The sequence below is a fragment of the Oncorhynchus kisutch genome, linkage group LG4 (genome assembly GCF_002021735.2).
Source record: "Oncorhynchus kisutch isolate 150728-3 linkage group LG4, Okis_V2, whole genome shotgun sequence".
Classification (NCBI taxonomy): domain Eukaryota; kingdom Metazoa; phylum Chordata; class Actinopteri; order Salmoniformes; family Salmonidae; genus Oncorhynchus; species Oncorhynchus kisutch.
Window position 1 is genome coordinate 51072308 of NC_034177.2, and position 21502 is coordinate 51093809.

The following is a 21502-nucleotide window of genomic DNA, read 5'->3' on the forward strand; positions in this document are numbered from 1 at the left end:
GTCTGCTTAAACTAATAACACACAAACGATTATACTTGTTCATGTCTTTATTGAACACACCGTGTAAACAATCACAGTGCAGGATTGAACAAGTATGTGAACTCTATGATTTGATAACTGGTTGACCATCTTTTGGCAGCAATAACCTCAACCAAACATTTTCAGTAGTTGCGGATCAGACCTGCACGATCAGGTGTAATGTTGGACCATTCCTCTTTACAAAACTGTTTGAGTTCAGCAATATTCTTGGGATGTCTGGTGTGAACCATTCTCTTGAGGTCATGACACAGCATCTCAATCGGCTTGAGGTCAGGACTCTGACTGAGCCACTTCAGAAGGCGTATCTTCTTCTGTTGAAGCCGTTCTGTTGTTGAATTACTTCTGTGTTTTGGGTTGTTGTCCTGTTGCCCAACTTATGTTGAGCTTCAATTGGCGGACAGATAGCCTTACAATCCCCTGCAAAATGTCTTGATAAACTTGGAAATACATTTTTCTGTCGATGATAGGAAGCTGTCCAGGCTGTGGACTGATGAATATCAAGGCTTTTATAGATACATTTGTAACCCTTTCCAGCTTTATGCAAGTCAACAATTCTTAATCTTAGATCTTCTGAGATCTCTTTTGTTTGAGGTATGGTTCACATCAGGCAATGCTTCTTGTGAATAGCAAACTCACATTTTGTGATCGTTTTTTTTATAGGGCAGGGCATCTCTAACCAACATCTCCAATCTCATCTCATTGATTGGACTCCAGGTTAGCGGACTCCTGACTCCAATTAGCTTTTGAAGAAGTCATTAGCCTAGGGGTTCACATACTTGTTCCAACCTACACTGTGAATGGTTAAATTATGCATTCAATATAGACAAGAAAAATACAATATGGTGTGTTATTAGTTTAAGCACACTGTGTTTGTCCATTGTTGTGACTTAGATCAAGATCAGATCAAATTTGATGACAAATGTATGAAGAAATCCAGGTAATTACCAAGGGTTCACATACTTTTTCTTGCCACTGTATATCTATGTGAGTGTATGAATGAGTGAGTGCATGTGTGCTAAGGTACAGAGAGTCAGTGCAGGTGGCTGGTCTAGAGGGGCCAGCTCTCTGATGGCTTGTAGATAGAGCCTGTTGGTCTCTGAGCCTGTTATCAGACCTCATAGTCCAATACCGTCTGCTCGACAGTAAGGATGCTGCCGGCCTTCCACACAGTTTCGAATAGATGTCCTGGATGGGTGGGAACATTGTCCCGGTGGTGTACTGGACCGTCTTCACCCGTTGGAGGGCCTTTTGGTCATGGATGGAGCAATTCCCCGTACCAGGCCGTGATGCAACTGGTCAGGACGCTCTCAATGATGCAGCGGGTAGTATTAGGAGAGGACCCAGGGTGGCATGCCAAATTTCAGCCTTAATTTGGCAGCCTTAGGAAGTAGAGACACTGTTGCGCCCTCTTGACAAGAGTGGTGGTGTTGTTGGTCCATGTCAAGTCCTCTGTAATGTGGACGTCGAGGAACTTAAAACGTCTCACTCTCTCTACTCCAGTCCCATTGATGTGGATTGGGGAATGTTCCCTCCTCTGCTTCCTGAAGTCAACAATTAACTTCTTTGCTTTGCTGACATTGAGGGAGAGGTTGCGGGCCTGGCACCACAATTCTGCTTACCTCCTCTCATGGTTGGTTATGAGGCCTACCACCGTGGTTTCGTCAGCGAACCTGATGTTGCAGAGGGTCAATCTTTGAGGGAACAATAGTGTTGAATGCTAAACTGTAGTCAATGATCAGTACGCTCACATAGGTGTTCCTCTTGTCCAGATGTGTTACGGCCGTGTGAATAGTGATGGAAATGGCATCTACCATGGATCTGTTGGAGCGGTAGGCAAATTGGAGTGGGTCCAGTGTACCTGGCGTGCTGGCCTTTAACGTGGGCCATGACCAGGCCCCTTGAAGCACTTCATGATGAGCGGGGTGATTGCGACAGGGCGATTTGTTTTTCTTGGGCACTGGGATGATGGTGCTGTCCTTGAAGCAGGTGGGCACTACGGCCTGGGACAGGTTGAATATGTCCGAGAAGACACCCACCAGCTGGTCAGAACACACTCTGAGGATGCGGCCAGGGATGCCATCTGGGCTGGCAGCTTTGTGAGTATTTACTCTTTTGAGAGTTTTCCTCGCGTCAGCCTCGGAGAGTGAAAAGCACCTGGTCGTCCGGAGCAGCGAGAGTTCTCCTGGATGGATCAGTATTGTCTGCCTCAAAGTGACCACAGTATGTGTTAAGATTATCTGGGAGGGAGGCTTTGGTACCCTTACTTGTAATAAGCCTTTTTTAGGTTACAACAAGCAAAATTATCTGCCAATGACGTTAGATCATTTAGCTTGGTAAAAAGTGAATTATCACTCAATATAGGATATTCAGGCTTGCTTAGATTTCACTTTTTGCAGTGTATGAGAAAGGCACTTGAGTAAACTGTATGTCATGTCGAGTAATGTGGACCTTCTAGCTTGGTTGAGTTTTGAAAGCTGTAGCTTTAAGAAATCTGTTACGTCTCGTGCGTATGTGGCAGATGCTGGAGAGAGACTATTGCTCATGTGTTAATCTGAAGTACATACTTTTTTTTAAACTACACTACAAGCTTCCATGCATTTGTAAAATGGTACCCACCTTGTAGCCATCTATTGTTGACTCGTTGGCCAAGGGCTCAACATGTTCCCAGGCGATATTCACTGATGTGCCTTTCAGCTTTTTACTGATTATTTTAGGAGGCCGGCTTGGGGCTGGCGAAAAACAGAAGAAGAATTGTTCTACAGTGTAAGGATCATGTGACAACCAAACAGAATCAGTGAGATTACACTTTTGCACCCCGGTACATAACTCCGAATATGCTGACGACTATTTAGCTGAGGACCAGTCTCCCAGACACAGACTAAGCCTAGTCCACCACTAAGACACTTTCAAAAGAGAAACACTATTGAAAAATGTTTTAGTCTAAGAGTAGTCTTCATTTATTTCCAGGAAACCAGCCCGGAGATAAAAAATACATACGGGCTTTCTTGGTGTAGATCTGTAAGTGTTGGCTGGGGGGTCCGTATCCGGCTGCATTGTAGGCCTTGACCTCTATGAGGTAGTGGGAGTCTGGCCTCATGTTATCCAGCCTGGTCCGGTTCTCTCTGCTGGACAACACCACCCTCTGACTGGACGTCTCGCTGTCCTCCGCCTTCCTCCAGTACCGCACCTGGACAGGAGAAGAAGGAGACGTTCACAGAGACTCAATATACTGTATATAAAATATTCTAGGGCCTAAATACTTCCTGGTAAAATAATATGGTAATGACTACTAGCTGATTGTACTGGATCAAATACAACGGAGTACTCAGGGTTAGTCCATTGTTTGGAGGACTCAGGGTTAGTCCATTGTTTGGAGGACTCAGGGTTAGTCCATTGTTTGGAGGACTCAGGGTTAGTCCATTGTTTGGAGGACTCAGGGTTAGTCCATTGTTTGGAGGACTCAGGGTTAGTCCATTGTTTGGAGGACTCAGGGTTAGTCCATTGTTTGGAGGACTCAGGGTTAGTCCATTGTTTGGAGGACTCTGGGTTAGTCCATTGTTTGGAGGACTCTGGGTTAGTCCATTGTTTGGAGGACTCAGGGTTAGTCCATTGTTTGGAGGACTCAGGGTTAGTCCATTGTTTGGAGGACTCAGGGTTAGTCCATTGTTTGGAGGACTCAGGGTTAGTCCATTGTTTGGAGGACTCTGGGTTAGTCCATTGTTTGGAGGACTCTGGGTTAGTCCATTGTTTGGAGGACTCTGGGTTAGTCCATTGTTTGGAGGACTCAGGGTTAGTCCATTGTTTGGAGGACTCAGGGTTAGTCCATTGTTTGGAGGACTCTGGGTTAGTCCATTGTTTGGAGGACTCAGGGTTAGTCCATTGTTTGGAGGACTCAGGGTTAGTCCATTGTTTGGAGGACTCTGGGTTAGTCCATTGTTTGGAGGACTCAGGGTTAGTCCATTGTTTGGAGGACTCAGGGTTAGTCCATTGTTTGGAGGACTCTGGGTTGGTGCAGACGGGTCGCTTCTACTTCTATCTGACAAACAGTAGTGTTACTCCTCATAGACAAAGACACATAGTACTGACCTGGTAGCCTTCTACAGTGTGCTGGGTGACAGGAAGCCACCACACGATGGCCTCAGTGGCGGACAGCGCCCTGGCCCCCACACTAGTCGGGGCTTTAGATGGCACTGGTGGCACACACAGATATATAATTTAAGACACTATAAGACAGAGAGAGAGACCCTATACAAGTATTTCCTCCATATACCCACCTACAGTGATCCATTTTCTATGAATATAGTTTTTCTTTCACTTTACAACTTCATGTTGGCACCAAGTCTGACCTGTTCATGCAGACCTCCCTCAGTCTTGGTAAGGAGGCATCTGTTAACAGCCATTAATCATTACCTAGAACAAGCTCAGTGACAGAAATCTCTCTCATCACATTATTTCTGCTCTCCAACAAACACTTTCCTCTGAGTTTACGACCCGAGGCACACTCTTAGAGTGTTCGCTCCAAGACAGAGCGCTGACCTTCTTTGGATGTTTAAATCCCACGGCGGGCACCGCACCAAGAAACCTTCACGCACACGTCGTCAGGCTTAACTGAATGCTTCTCCCCTCCTTTACACTCCCAACGAGCGTTACCACCGCAACTGAGCATCTCTCCGTAGTGGCTATCTTGATTGTCTGTCAGCTGAAGTTAATAAGTGGGCTAAATGCTTGGCATCCTTGGGGCGAATAATCAGCTTTCTGGTTCATGCCACAAAGATCACGATAATCCTACTCTGATGAGGGCGGGGAATGGAGGGAGGGAGAGCTGGAGGGAGGGTAGGGAGGGTTCACATTCTAAGGGTACAATTCTTCACATTCATCTTTGGGATTAGTTATGAAGTATATCCCACGCCATTAAAAAGTAAAAAAGTTACCGTGCTGATAAATAATTGACACTGACAGATTGAAACAGTTGATATGAAGGTGTGGCATTCTGAAGAGCCCTGCTCTCGCTATGCTGCGGACAGAGTACAATAGTCTGGGTTCAGTTTAACTGTTTTCCCCACCGATGCTTGCGGTTTGGGCTTAGGAGTAAGATGATCCTCGATCTGTGCTTACCGTCCTGCGCAGAGTAGATGACAGCCATGAGACTATAGGGTCCTTCCCCTTTGCTGTTGAAGGCCTTCACTTTGACCTCAAACTCTGTGGAGGCGAGGATGGACGAGTCTTTGTGGACGTAGTGTTTAGCCCCGGGGTCTGCCACAGTCACCTTCCTCCACTCGTAGCCATCCCGGGGCTTAAAGGCGATGATGTAGCCAAAGTTACGTCCATAGTAGTACTGTGGCTGCACTGGCTGGAGGTAGATGGAATAGAAACTAGAATTGAATGACTGAGAATAACAGAAATATCCACAGAAACAAAAGACATCCCTTGCAGAGAGCGTTATGCTGAGTGACAAGACAATTGCCAGACCCAAAATAAAAAGGGTTATCGTCACTCTAAAGCATGTTTATATAATACTAATTCTAGTAAACATGACGACTGTGTTTCTGACAGAGTGTTTATCCCAAAGTTATGACACTCTTATTATTAGACCAACACCCTCTCCCCATGCCTCATCTCCTAGCTTGGCTCAGGCACCATCAGACCATATGTTCTGCGTGACGTACATGCATCAGACACCGCTAACCTCTAAACACACACAGTTAACCTTTAAACACAAGCCTCATCACATCGACCAACTGCTGTAGGATTGATGCTGCCAGGCTTCTAGCAAGAAAAGGCAATTTGCCCAGGAGCGCAATAGGAATTTGTCAAAGGGGGCAGCAGAGAAACGGAGGCTAGCTAATGCTTGATACCTATCACTGATAGATTTGCTGGTGATCGTGTTGTGAGTGTAAACAAGTGAGAGACTGATACAAAAGCACTTCTGGACACCCGTGTTTATCCGTCAAACCGCACTGTCAAGAATGTGCTGTGGTGTGATGGGTTTTCTTCCCTCTTCCTCCATGAATATAGCCACCGTACTTTCATAGCTGTTTTGCACTGCCTTGCAAAGAGGAGGAAAAGAAAGGCAAAAACTAAATGTATTTTGCATGTGCAAAACTTCTGCTAATGCTCGTCTCCATTGGCTTGCTCCTGGCTGTTGTCAGATCAGATTTAGGAGGGAAGTTGAGTTCGTGGTCATAGGTCACCCTGGAAAAAGTATTGGCTAGACCTACCGTCCAAGTTATGGTCAGCTCCCTGCTGGTCCCGCCGCCGCCGATGTCTGAGGGCGCCACCACAGGAACTAAAAGCAAAACGCCAAGATCTGAGTTCACATTCACAGGGCAGTATTCACAAAGCCCATCAGAGTAGGATCCAGCCTGTCCATTTGATCATATTCATTATGATCTAAAAAGCTGCTACTCTGAGACACTTTGTGAATATGGGCCATTGTCCACACAGGACAATGCCAAACAACACATACTGTACCCTTCCATTGGCACCAGTACTGACGCAGCATTGGCTTTGCAAATACCATATCACTGTCACTAATGCTGCCAAGTGCAACACCTTAATGTTCATATGGGACCGATGCCACACTGTGGGGGTAGAAAGGCTACAGCTCGTTCCTGCTCTGCTTAAAGCTCAGTCTTATCTCATGCGTCTTGGTTTCGTGAGATGTGTTCTAGTAGATATTATTATTTTAGAAAGGTTCCACTAGGCCTACTTTTTCCAATGTTGAACTTAAATGAGCTTATATGGCCGACTGGGGTTCAAAACCAGATCTCCAGTTCAAAACCAGATCTCCTGCTGAGCTAAAGCCTAGGCCAGTGGTCACCAAGCGGTTGATAGTGATCGACTGGTCGATCTCCAAGGCATTCATAGTCGATCACCAAACATTTATGTTAAAAAATACATATTTTATTTATTTATCGCAGTTGGCAGTAAGTACATTTGATTCAGAAGCTCTAGCGCCAGGAAGGAAAAGAGTTCCCATTCTGAACTATTTCATGTGTATGAAGGTAGAACTCTGCATACCCGACCCGGCAGTCCTAGAGAGCAAATCAAGTGAACGTATAACTCTACCGCTGGCCAATCAGATAGCTCAGATCACCGTCTGTCTGCACAGTTTCCTCGAAACATAGGCTGTAAAATGAAGCAGTGCGTGTTTAAAACCACGACTAGAGAGAGACTCAGCGAATACAGCAAAGAGCTGCTGTTTTTATGAGTAAGTTCATGTTTAAGATGTTATTCAGCACCTGTCCACACTTTCACAAGCCATAAAATGTGTGTTCTCCCTACTTTCAAACGCACTACAACCAGCACCGCAGCAGTCATGAATGAGTATAGCAAAGTGTTTCGATAAGCTTGTGTTGCTACTGTATTATTAGCGGTTTGTGTCTTCTATAACATCAAGGAATATTTCACTTTCTCTGGTCATAGGAGTAACAACATGAACTGGTGCATGACGCAGACATTTTTATTTCATACCTTTATTTAACTAGGCAAGTCAGTTAAGAACAAATTCTTATTTTCGATGACGGCCTAGAAACAGTGGGTTAACTGCCTGTTCAGGGGCAGAACAACAGATTTGTACCTTGTCTGGGATTTGAACTCGCAACCTACTTGTCCAACGCTCTAACCACTAGGCTACCCTGCCCACCGTAGTAGTAGATAACAATGCAGTGCTACTTGAGTTTCGCCATCAGCTGGAAGACTGTGTCCCCTTTTCTCAGCAGAGAGCGAGCAGAGGGACAGTGAGTCGGGTGAGAGGCAGCCTCACCGCTGCCCTCTCTCTACCTCCCTCTCCTCAGACTGGGGAAAGGGGATACCTAGTCAGTTGCACAAATGAATGCATTCAAACGTAATGTGTCTTCCGCATTTAACCCAACCAGAGAGGTGCGGCGGGAGCTGCCTTTAATCGACGTCATCGGCGTCCGGGGAGCAGTTGTTGTTTGGGGGTTAACTGCCTTGCTCAAGGGCAGAGCCCAACAATTTTTCCACTTTTCCAGCTCTGGGATTTAAACAAGCAACCTTTTGTTACTAACCCACCGCTTTTACCTTTCACTGCAGTGGGCTAAATCACACAGAGTTTTTCTTGGTAGTCTTTAAAAAAATCTACTTTGAAACAAAAGTATGCGCCTGACACACATGGTGTGAAATGTATTCAATATTACACTTTACATACATCACAGAAAACTTAAATATAGCAAAGATGTTTGGCGGTGAACCCTGGATTTTCAGCATTTAAAAAAATAATCATGTTTATTAATTATGAAATTATGAAAAATATGAATAACATTCCACCCATGAGGCCACTCGGTCGTTTGACTGCAGGAATGGGCTACCCGCTAGGCTACCAGCCTAAACTGACCATCAGATGCAGGCCATCAGTCCAGTAAAACGAATTATAGACAATCATTATGCTCACTCAGCTGTGCCTCACAAGTAATACAATTACCAGTGTGATCGCATACCCAACATTTTTAAATATAATTTCTAAATGGTCTGAGAAGAACAACATTGGCAGGGCAATTCAAGCATAGCCAATATATAGTGATAATGTATTGGGACTATAGCCTACTGCACAAACATAACTGTTTTTAATATGTTAATTTTGCATAGGCTTACAGTTTTTAAGTCATGTTAAATCTGAATGGTAGTTCTCGGCCTGCTTTTGGACTGAAAGTGATTGGTGACCACTGGCCTAGGCCACTGTATGACCAGACATTAGTTCTGGTAGCCAAGACAAGTTTTCATATCTAAGGCAAGGTTACTCATGATGCGATGGCGTTTCCGTACCAACTCCGTTCCACTCACCTGCCTCCAGCGTGGTGACTTTGGGAGAGGGGCTGCTGGGGTCTCCTGTCCCCAGGGTGTTGGTGGCTATCACCCTGAACTCATACTCTGTCCAGGGAAACAAGTCCACCACCGTGGCCGACTCTGCATTTCCTTCCACATCTGGAGGGGCTACAAATCAAATCAAGCTTTATTTGCACAGCACATTTCAGACATGGAAATGTTCACATTGTAGAAGAAGAAAAATATTTACTAAACAACAAACATAAGAGGAGAAAAAAACTAAAGAGTAACAAAAACTGAAAGACTGAAAAGCACCCTAAGACAGAGATACATGAACACATAGTTTCACCTCAGAGAAGTGTCAGATAAACAATCACAACAGAGTGTTTATAAATGCTGCCAGCACGTGGGCGTCTTTTTCATACAAGTTGTATTACTTTCGGTGCCACTGACCAAAGCACTCATTTACCGAACTTTGTAAGAGTTTAGCTCATCTTATTTTGCATTTGATATAAATGCTGACCTAGGACTTATGAAACGGTGCCTGTGAGGACACATTCCATGCGTCCACAACTTTTTTGGTTTCGGTCTCTGCAGGTTTTGCTTTTTTAAGAGCTCCGCCATGTATAGCTATGTACCTGCCGCTTCTAAAAAAAAAACAGGTCCGCTATGTCATTATGGGGTATTGTGTGTAGATAGATTTTTAAACATTTTTTTTATCCAATTTAGAAGGCTGTAATGTAACAAAATGTGGAAAAAGTGAAGGGGTCTGAATACTTTCCGAAAGCACTGTATGTATCTGGCACTTAGCCAGTCAGAGTCGCACCACAGCAGTCTCCGCTTCAGTGTTAGTTTATTTGACCAGATTTTGGTGTTCATGGAGTAAAAAATAATCATATTTTATTGGGCTGATAGACAGTAGGAGAGAGACAAAAAAAGGTTGGAGAGGAGACACTAGTGTGGGTTCTGAAAGCGGCAGTACAAACTGAAAGACCGGGCCTACACATTTAGGGTACATATTTGACCAGTCTACAGTTTGATGTACAGTACCAGTCAAAAGTTTGGACAAACCTAAACATTCAAGGGTTTCTCTTTATTTTTTGCTATTTTCTACGTTGTAGAATAATAGTTAAGACATCAAAACTATGAAATAACACATATGGAATCATGCAGTAACCAAAAAAGTGTTATTTTATATTTGAGATTCTTTAAAGTAGCCACCCTTTGCCTTGATGACAGCCTTGCAAACGCTTGACATTCTCTCAACCAGCTTCACCTGGAATGCTTTTCCCTACAGTCTGGAAGGAGTTCCCACATACGTTGAACACTTGTTTGCTGTTTTTCCTTCACTCTGCGGTCCAACTCATCCCAAACCATCTCAATTGGGTTGAGGTCGGGTGATTGTGGAGGCCAGGTCATCTGATGCAGCACTCCATCACTCTCCTTCTTGGTCAAATAGCCCTAACACAGCCTGGAGGTGTGTTGGGTAATGGTCCTGTTGCACAACAAATGATAATCCCACTAAGTGAAAACAAGATGGGATGGTGTATTTCTGCAGAATGTTGTGGTGGCCATGCTGGTTAAGTGTGCCTTAAATTCTAAATAAATCACAGACACTGTCACCAGCAAAGCACCCCCATACCATCACACCCCCTCCTCCATGCTTCTCCGCTTGTGTGGTTCCCACCGTGATCATCCGTTCACCTCTCACAAAGACATGGCAGTTGGAACCAAAAATCTCCGGTATATTGTCCATTGCTCGTGTTTCTTGGCCCAAGCAAGTCTCTTCTTATTATTGGTGTCCTTTAGTAGTGGTTTCTTTGCAGCAAATCGACCATGAAGGTCTGATTCATACAGTCTCATCTGAACAGTTGATGTTGAGATGTGTCTGTTACTTGAACTCTGTTAAGCATTTATTTGGACTGTAATCTGAGGTGTAGTTAACTCTAATGAAATGATCCTCTGCAGCAGAGGTAATTCTGGGTCTTCCTTTCCTGTGTCAGTCATGAGAGCCAGTTTCAACATAGCGCTTGATAGTTTTTGCCACTGCACTTGAAGAAACTTTCAAAGTTCTAGACATTTTCCGCATTGACTAACCTTCATGTCTTTTAGTAATGATTGACTGTCATTTCTCTTTGCTTATCTGAGCTGTTCTTGCCATAATATGGACTTGGTCTTTTACCAAATAGGGCTATCTTCTGTATACCACCCCTACCATGTCACAACACAAATGATAGGCTCAAACGCATAAAGAAGGAAAGAAATTCCACAAATGAACTTTTAACAAGGCACACCTGTTAAAAAAAATGCATTCCAGGTGACTACCTCATGAAGCTGGTTGAGAGAATGCCAAGAGTATGCAGCACTGTCATCAAGGTAAAAGGTGGCTACTTTGAAGAATCAAACATATATTTGGGGATTTGTTTAACACTTTTTTGGTTACTACATGATTCTATATGTGTTATTTCATAGTTTTGAGGTCTTCAATATTATTCTACAAGGTAGAAAATAATTAAAAAAAAAAAAGAAAAACCCCGGAATGAGTTGGTCCAAACTTTTGACTGGTACCGTATGTCCTTTATTTATTTGACTTACATGTGGTGGCGTCTCGCCAGTCCTCCTGAGAGAACGAGTCCCGGCACTGGATAGTGTATTTAGAGATGGGGCTGTGGTTGTCTGTACCTCGGCTCCAGATCAGACGCACACTCTTATCCCTGATCTCCTCCACGCGCACCCCACCTGGAGACCCAGGCGGACCTGGAGAGACGGAGAGGAAGAGAGGGGGGAGAGGGAGGGAGGGGGAAGGGGGTGTAGCGTGCAGTTGGGTGGAGAAACAGAGATAATCATTGCTTATTACTACAGAAAATACTAGGTCAGAACAAAGAATGTCATAGTATCATGCACACATACTGCAAATGTACATGCCCATACTGAATAGTGAGGTATAATGTGAAACAAAGGAAACGTATGCTTTTTCCCTTCTGTTCATGGGTGCATAGACTTGGCAAGATTCCTTTTCTGTTAAGTCTACGTTGTACTTATACTGCAACACCTATTCTGAATGAACATCAAAACAGGTGATTCCACTGGCATCAGTCTTAGCCTTGAGGATTAATACCTTGCTTAGGGCCATTGACATTCACTAACTGAGCCTATGGACCGAGATACTTTTTTAATCCACTGTTTCTCTAGTTCCATCTTCCTGGAGGAGAGAAAGAAGAAGACTCTAATAGAAAACCCAGACTGTTGGGGTGAGTCTCTCTCTCTCTTTCACACAGCCTCAGCCTCAGACAGCCGCAGAAATCAAGCAGGACCTTCGTGTCTGTCACAGAACCCACCCAGAGTACTAAGGCGATTAGACTGTAGAGTGACAGAGAGAGGGAGAGATGTGTGTGTGTGTGTGTAGAATGAATCAATTAATTTATTTATTAATTAAATGTGATTTTCGTGTCAAATCCCCATTTGGCAACCCATCCCTTATGGGATTAATTGACACATAAACAAACATTACAATAATTCACTATGGTAATTACATTATAATTCTTCTTCTGGCATTCTCCGCATTGTGCATCACATAAAGAGTAAAAATATTTATATAAAAAAAATATATATATATATAAAAATATAAATCAATACATAATAGTAAATAAGGTTATCCAAACAATAATTACATGCCTAGAGCAGTAAAATAATGTACATACATATATACATACATACAGTTGAAGTCGGAAGTTTACATACACCTTAGCCAAATACATTTAAACAGTTTTTCACAATACCTGACATTAATCCTAGTAAAAATTACCTTTCTTAGGTTCGTTAGGATCACCACAATATATTAAGAATGTGAAATGTCAGATTAATAGTCGAGAGAATAATTTATTTCAGCTTTTATTTCTTTCATCACATTCCCAGTGGGTCAGAAGTTTACAAACACTCAATTAGTATTTGGTAGCATTGCCTTTAAATTATTTATCTTGAGTAAAACGTTTCGAGTAGCCTTCCACAAGCTTCCCACAATAAATTGGGTGAATTTTGGACCATTCCTCCTGACAGAGCTGGTGTAACTGAGTCAGGTTTGTAGGCCTCCTTGCTCACACACGCTTTTTCAGTTCTGTCCACAAATTTTCTATAGGATTGAGGTCAGGGCTTTTTGATGACAACTCCAAAACCTTGACTTTGTTGTCCTTAAGCCATTTTGACACAACTTTGGAAGAACACTTGGGGTCGGAAGGTAGCCTAGAGCACTGGACTAGTAACTGAAAGGTTGCAAGATTGAATCCCCGAGCTGACAAGGTAAAAATCTGTTGTTCTGCCCCTGAACAAGGCAGTTACCCCACTGTTCCTAGGCTGTCACTGAAAATAAGAATTTGATCTTAACTGACTTGCCTAGTTAAATAAAAATGGTCCACTTGGACCCATTTGCGACCAAGCTTTAACTTCCTGACTGATGTTGCTTCAATATATCCCCATAATTTTCCTACCTCATGATGCCATCTATTTTGTGAAGTGCACCAGTCCCTCCTGGTCAAAGCACCCCCACAACATGATGCTGCCACCCCGTGCTTCACGGTTGGGATGGTGTTCTTCGGCTTGCAAGCCTCCCCCTTTTTCCTCCAAAATGAAGATGGTCATTATGGCCAAACAGTTCACTTTTTGTTTCATCAGACCAGAGGACATTTCTCCAAAAAGTATGATCTTTGTCTGGCATTTTTATGGCGGTTTTAGAGCAGTGGCTTCTTCCTTGCTGAGCGGCCTTTTAGGTTATGTCGATATAGGTCTCGTTTTACTGAGGATTTAGATACTTTTGTACCTGTTTCCTCCAGCATCTTCACAAGGTCCTTTGCTGTTGTTCTGGGATTGATTTGCACTTTTCACACCAAAGTACATTAATCTCAAGGAGACAGAAAGCGCCTCCTTTCTGAGTGGTATGACGGCTGCGTGGTCCCATGGTGTTTATACTTGCGTACTATTGTTTGTACAGATGAACGTGGTACCTTCAGGCGTTTGGAAATTGCTCCCAAGGATGAACCAGACTTGTGGAAGTCTACAATTTTATTTCTGAGGTTTTGGATTTCTTTTGATTTTCCCATGATGTCAAGCAAAGAGGCACTGAGTTTGAAGGTAGGCCTTGAAATACATCCACAGGTACACCTTCAATTGACAAAAAATTATGTCAATTAGCCTATCAGAAGCTTCTAAAGCCATGACATCATTTTCTGAAATTTTCCAAGCTGTTTCAAGGCACAGTCAACATAGTGTATGTAAACTTCTGACCCACTGGAATTATGATACAGTGAATTACAAGTGAAATAATCAGTCTGTAAACAATTGTTGGAAAAATGACAATTGTTGGAAAAATGACACAAGAAACTTGTGGAGTGGTTGAAGAACTAGTTTTTATGACTCCAACCTAAGTGTATGTATACATCCGACTTCAACTGTACACACTGCATATATACACATACAGATGAAGTCGGAAGTTTACATACACTTAGGTTGGCGTCATTAAAACTAGTTCTTCAACTACTACCCGAGGGTGTGGGAAACCAAACTGTACGATATTCATTAACACGCACACAATCAATTGGTACTTTGTAAAGAGACTGGATTGCTTGATAAAATTTCCCATCAACCCCAGTCTTTAACAAACTATAGGATAAAGATCCCTATTTACAAAATCAAAAGCTTTCTGGAAATCAATGAAATATGCAAAAGTAGGCTTCTCTTCATGCAACCTATTTCTAATTATTGTACAGACCGAGAAGATATGATCTATACAGGCTCTGGATTTACAAAAAAAAACATTTTGTTCTTCCACCAGAATGTTTTGGTCCTCCAAAAATGTAATTATCCTATTGTTGAGGATGGATGAATATAATTTATAAACAGTACTTAATAAACTTGTGCCTCTATAGTTCAGTGGCACTCTCGGGTCAGGGGCACTCTTGGGATTGACTATAGGACTTATACCAAGTGGATGGCAGTATGCTGTACTCAAAACACATTCTGAGCACATCATATAGGACGTTAATTCATTTAGGGGGGGATTGTACGTGTGTGTGTGTGTGTGTGTGTGTGTGTGTGTGTGTGTGTGTGTGTGTGTGTGTGTGTTTGTGTGTGCTAAGCTTCTGCCTCCACTCTGAAGTAGCCCTGAGTTGTTTCACAGGAAGGTATAACTAACATCTCTTACACAAATAAGTCCATTTTCAGGCTTGTTGTATAGTTGTGTGGAAGCGGACTGGTGAATAGAGCAAGCTCTGACTCCACGTCCCAATGCAGGCCAGGGTCTGTGCAGGATGATATGCTTCAGAGCTAGGACATTTATTTCTTTTAAATGACTGTCATATGGGGGAAAGTCTATTAGAGAATTCAAAGGCACTGCTTTTTAATGTTTTTCCCACCATTGTACTTTCTTTGTTTGGATAGTTCATCATTTATTCGCCTTGAGTCAGCACCTCCACAGAAACATTTTTTTTTCTGGGTGTGCGCCAGCTCATGTTTTTTAATCCCCCATTGAACGACAACAATTATACATTGTTGTGATACGTAGATGTATCCAGATGTTGCACATGACACATAGAGCAATAATAACAAGATGGTAATAATAAGATACAGCTGCTGTGGGATATTTCCCCAGTAAAGTCCTTCAATAGATCTACTTCCTCATTGTCAGAATTGACACATGGTCATCTTTCATCTCCTTCCTCTTGGCACTCCATTGGTCATGCCCGCAGGCCAGGGTCTCTGCCTTGTTTTTGTTTTTTTCACTGCATTCCCGGAACATCACTTTCCCCATCTGTCAGCGCCTGCTCTATAGCATCACCACCAGGGCACGATGGGGATCATCACACACCGGATCTTTCCTCTGCTAAAGTTCTTAGTCCGTTCGGCTCCTTTGTCCACTGAGAGAAAAGGTTGTTTTAGGGCATACAAGCATTGCAGAAGTCATGCCTTGGAAATACTTTAGGAGATTCCGTTGTTTGAATACCAAAGGAACCCCAAACACTGGACCATTCATTTACCAAGCTCTTTGAGGAGGCCACATAGAAAGGCCTGACCTTCCCTTTCCGGATAGATAGGTTTTATTTACGCAAATACATAAATGCATGTGTCACGACGGTGCACTCTGTCAGTTTACAGTAAAGGAAACGGAATTTGAGTGCAGCTTACATCAGATACGAAGAGCATGAACATGATAAAAAGCAGGAACATTTCAACGTGATTATCTACCCCTCGTCTCGTGTCAGTTTAAAAGCCTAACTAATGGTGATATTTGGCTTTTTCTGTAGTGTTTCTGTGTTGCTCTCAAACGTTGCCGCTTGAGAGCAAATTTCAGGCACAGCTCCACTCGTCTGCTGCAATGGTGTCATCTGTAGGTTTTGGCAGGCCGCTGAGTATGTTGTGTAGCCAGAACCTCGAATGATCTTGACGGCCCAGCTCTGGACTCTTTCTAAGGCCTGGTTCTGTTTCTCAGTGAGGTTGAAATGCCACACGGCAACAGCATATTTCCACCACAGGATGAATGTGTGTCTCATAGAAAGTTTTCAGGTCTTGGACTGCCAAACCTCCTCAGACTTTTTTTTCGGACAATGCGTTGACCTGCATGTCCCATCGAAGATCTGATTGTACCCACAAGCCTAGGACCTTGGTGGCTGGAGCATTCTCAGATGCAGCGGGGTAGCACAGATAATTAAACTAGTGTGTTTATAAATGACATGGTGTGAGACTCTGTGACATGTGCCTCCTCTCCAGTGGTTGTTCAGGCTCCAAGACAAAAGGCATATCCTCCTACAGTGGTTTTTTCACTGCTCTGAAAGAGCCACAGAGTTGACAAATCAGCCCATAAAACAGCCATGGTCTCCTAACTCTGGCTAGATTTACAACCACACACACACACACACACACACACACACACACACACACACATTTTGCAGGCTAACTTATGACACCCCCTCTGTGTTAAGAGTTCAGTTTATAGGGGCTATTTAAGCCAGCTACTGTAGCTTGTCATTCAATTTGTTATTTACTTTGTTTTCAGAGGGCAGCTCCTCTTACCTTGTAGAAATTAGATCTGTTTAATGAACTAATATACAGAGCAGATATGGAGACAAACTACAGGTTCCACAGAGAGTGGGAAAACATGGCGTCAATCATCTCCCACTCTCTGTCTAGCACCCCTCTTATACCTACCTCCCACCCTGTCAACTCTAGTGCTGTGTGTGTGTGTGTGTGTGTGTGTGTGTGTGTGTGTGTGTGTGTGTGTGTGTGTGTGTGTGTGTGTGTGTGTGTGTGTGTGTGTGTGTGTGTGTGTGTGTGTGTGTGTGTGTGTGTGTGTGCTGTGTGCATGTGCGCGTGCATGTGCGCGTGCATGTGTGACGTACCTCTGACTACCAGATTGGCGGATGCGGTGACGTTGTCCACAGGGGTCTGGGCGGTGCAGGTGTAACGTCCAGAATGCTTCAGCTGGGTGTTCTTAATGAGCAGCTCTCCACTGGAACCACCATTCTGAACAGGGACAACAGGACACATCCAGAGATGCAGTATAATACCAGTAATAGTGTAACATAATTGCTTATTTCATTCTGTGCAGACACACAACCTCTTAGTTCTAGTCATTTCAGTTAGAACAGACACTTAGCTACACTATTTATATATCACAATACAGGTATATTATTCTGGGTTCTATTTATATATCACAATACAGGTATATTATTCTGGGTTGATTTATATATCACAATACAGGTACACTATTTATATATCACAATACAGGTATATTATTCTGGGTTCTATTTATATATCACAATACAGGTACACTATTTATATATCACAATACAGGTATATTATTCTGGGTTGATTTATATATCACAATACAGGTATACTATTCTGGGTTCTATTTATATATCACAATACAGGCATATTATTAGTCCAGAGAAATACAGCTCAGTGTTCAACACCATAGTGCCCACTAAGCTAAGGGCCCTGGGACTAAACACCTCCCTCCGCAACTGGATCCTGGCCTTCCTGACGGGCCCAACCACAGTAACTCATTGTGTAGTAATTTATTCATGGTGACGGGGCACTGGCTGAGATGTGACGTTTGGGGTACAGACAGATACCGTTTGTCCCCCTCAGTCCATCTGTCTACATTGTTTAATCATAGGACACTAACACAACAGAGTGGGAACCAAAACCAAACACTTCACTCCATCTCTCGCCCCCAGTTGGTGACGGTAGTCAACAACCCATCTGCCACACTGATCCTCAACACTGGGGCCCCTCAGGGGTGCGTGCTTAGACACCTCCTGTACTCCCTGTTCGCCCATGACTGCGTGGCCAAGCACGACTCCAACACCATCATTAGGTTTGCTGACGACACAACAGCGGTAGCCCTGATCACCGACAACGATGAGACAGCCAATAGGGAGGAGGTCAGAGACCTCTCCCTCAATGCGAGCAAGACAAACGAGCAGATCGTGGACTACAAGAAAAGGAGGGCCGAACACCACTGAAGTGGAGCAGGTCGAGAGTTTCAATTTCCTTGGTGTCCACATCACCAACAAACTATCATGGTCCAAATACACCAAGACAGATGTGAAGAGGGCACGACAATACCTTTTCCCCCTCAGAAGACTGAAAAGATTTGGCATGGGTCCCCAGATCCTCAAAAAGTTCTACAGCTGCACCATCGAGAGCATGCTGACCGGTTGCATCAACGCCTGGTATGGCAACTGCTCGGCATCTGACCGTAAGGTGCTAGAGGGTAGTGCGTACGGCCCAGTACATCACTGGGGCCAAGCTTCCTGACATCCAGGAACGACATACTGCCCGTGACTGCCCAAAAAATGCTCAAAGACTCCAGTCAAGTCATAGACTGTTCTCTCTGCTACAGCACGGCAAGCGCCAAGTCTAGGACCATAATGCTTCTCAACAGCTTCTACCCCCAAGCCATAAGACTACTGAACAACTAATCAAATGGTCACCCGGACTATCTACATTGACCCCCCCGTTGTTATTGTTATGTACATTTGTTGTGTTACTTTTTGATTGATTTGATTTTTTAAACTTTAGTTTATTTAATAAATATTTTATCAATTATATTTCTTGAACTGCATTGTTGGTTAAGGGCATGTAAGTAAGCATTTCACGGTAAGGTCCCCTACACCTGTTGTATTCGGCACATGTGACAAATAAAATGATATTTGATTGGATTCTGGGTTTTATTTCTGTAGCACGATACAGGCATATTATTCTGGGTTTTATTTGTCCATGTGGGCCATCTTTTGAAAATATTATGGCTGTTGTAAAATGTCTCGTGAGCTCCAGCTAGACAAAAAAAATGTCCCCTTCCCGTCTTCCAATTACCCATTAACATAGTATCTATTGTTACAAGGCTACAACTTTCCAAATCCTGAGGGATATAGTCCCGCTTGCCAAACTCACGTCACTACATACGCTTTGGAAGAAACTCGGTGGGATACAGAGATCTGAACATCCAATCAGGTGAACTACAGGGAGCTGTACCAGAGGGCTATCCGCCCTTCTGCCTTGTTCGCCGAATATAACATGGTGCTTCTTTAGTATTCTCAATGGGAAAATGTAATAGACAGAATACTTGACCACAGAACCCTGCAGAATATCTACAGTAGCCATTCACAGTTTGTTATGTGAACTGCACTCTCACAGCACGAAGCAAACCAAGGTCAAAGAAGCACTCCTTACGTCACTGACCCTTTATCCAGGCGAGTCAGTTAGGAACAAATGCTCATTTACAATGACAGCCATATTTTCTGTTTATGAAATACTCCCATTGAGAATATAAAGGCGGCATTACATTAACTTACTTACTATAATATGAGTCATACGATTCTGATAGGCAAATACAATTCAACTGGAGCCTGCTGTAATTTTAGGAGAGGGGAAATAAGCCTTGTACACAGCTGTGCAAGGTCATCAATCGTTATATGGAGACATTCCTGTGGAAGGACAGCTGAGGAACGCTAGCTGCTGCTTACTGCTAAGGCTGCACGGACAGAGAGTGGCTCACATCATTGATGAGGAAACTGCGGTTAAACTGATACAGGCCACCAGCAGTTAGCGGTCCATGGGTCTTTCAGTAACCGATGCTAAATGGGTATTACAGTACAGCGGTGTTACAGTGTTACAGAGATACGATTTATACCAGAGTATTACACAGCTACACCAGAGTAATACTAACTTAATATCTCAGCCATACCCGGGATTTGAACTGTCAACCCAATGTTTTCTGGCCTGCCTTTCTAATCTCTTACCAGGTTGCGTTCATAGTGGGATCCCTCCCGGTCGATGTCGATGGTGTGGGCGTCCAGGGTCCAGACGAATGTGATGTCCAGCGTGGAGTCATGTGACGCGGCACACTGCATGTGGGTATTCTCCCCCACCGTCACGTCTGCGTTGGAAGGAGCCAAGGTGATCTTAGTGGCCTCTGGGGAAAATAAAATAAAAGGGGTAAGTAGTCAAGTTTGCAGTATTGTGCTGAGCTTCGCTGACCACAATGTGCTGACTACAATGTGGAAAGATCAGCAATGGATGTACCCTACAGTACAATTATCCGCCAAAGTTCCACTTTAGTTTAATATTCAAGCCTTAGGGAAATATGTGCAATTTGTCCGACACTATAAAAATGCATTGATGTGAACTGGGTGGAGTTAAGTGGTAGTGAGCATCTCTGACCAGTAGAGGACAGTGAAGGGTAAGATATGGATCACAGTGGACTCTTCAGGTCTACATCTAACATGCTGATGACACCGCCCGCATGCTCCGTCGCAGACATGTCGATGTGATCAGGACTTGCAGGTTGAAATATCAAAACGAACTCTGAACCAACTATATTAATTTAGGGACAGGTCGAAAAACATGAAACGTTCATGGACATTTAGCTAGCTAGCTTGGTGTTGTTAGCTCATTTGTCCTGGGATATAAACATTGGGTTGTTATTTTACCTGAAATGCACAAGTTCCTTTTTTTCCCTGTATCTTTGCAGAATTTTGTTCCATTTTGAGTCACACAAAATCACGTGTTTTCTACTCCAACAACTAATAGACAGATAAAAGGGGAAACCTAGTTAGTTTCTAGTAAATCTCTCTTCTTTAAGTCTTCTTAATGTATTGCAAACTTTATATGGCGGTTTTAAGCCTGACTGACATGCCCAAAGTAAACTGCCTGTTGCTCAGGCCCTGAAGCCAGGATATGCATATAATTGGTACCATTGGAAAGAAGACACTTTGTCGTTTGTAGAAATGTTAAAATAATGTAGGAGAATGTAACACAATAGATATGGTAGGAAAATATCCAAAGAAAAACCAACCAGATTTCTTTTTTTTTTGAGGGCCCATGCTCTTCCAATGGAACGTATAGGGAAATAATAAAATCTAGCTCCCAGTATGCAATTCCTATGGCTTCCGCTGGGTGTCAGTAGTCTTTGTTCAAGGTTTCAGGCTTGCTTCTTCCAAAACGAGCAAGAAATATGAGTTTTACTACAGGGACACAGACTTGTAAATTCGTGTATGCGCGCATGATGAAGAGGACACACACCTGCTAATATCGTTTTCGTATTGAACATACTTCTTTCCATATGAAATATTATAGTTGAATTACATTTTAGGGTATCTGAGGTTTGGATAGAAACGTATTTTGACTT

At 43.3% G+C, this 21502-nt stretch overlaps 1 protein-coding gene across 3 annotated transcripts in view; it reads right to left on the reverse strand.

Moving 5' to 3' along the window:
* LOC109889651 (contactin-1a) overlaps positions 1 to 21502 on the reverse strand; it is a 135607-nt gene that overhangs the window by 9196 nt on the left and 104909 nt on the right. For all 3 annotated transcript variants that reach the window (XM_031823153.1, XM_031823152.1, XM_031823154.1), the window contains exons 15-23: positions 20115 to 20287; positions 17208 to 17331; positions 11419 to 11580; positions 8842 to 8991; positions 6258 to 6325; positions 5155 to 5389; positions 4126 to 4229; positions 3037 to 3226; positions 2656 to 2768 (exon numbers count right to left, since the gene is read on the reverse strand). In XM_031823153.1, coding sequence (XP_031679013.1) covers positions 2656 to 2768; positions 3037 to 3226; positions 4126 to 4229; positions 5155 to 5389; positions 6258 to 6325; positions 8842 to 8991; positions 11419 to 11580; positions 17208 to 17331; positions 20115 to 20287 — 1319 coding nt within the window. The remainder of the gene's footprint in view (positions 1 to 2655; positions 2769 to 3036; positions 3227 to 4125; positions 4230 to 5154; positions 5390 to 6257; positions 6326 to 8841; positions 8992 to 11418; positions 11581 to 17207; positions 17332 to 20114; positions 20288 to 21502) is intronic.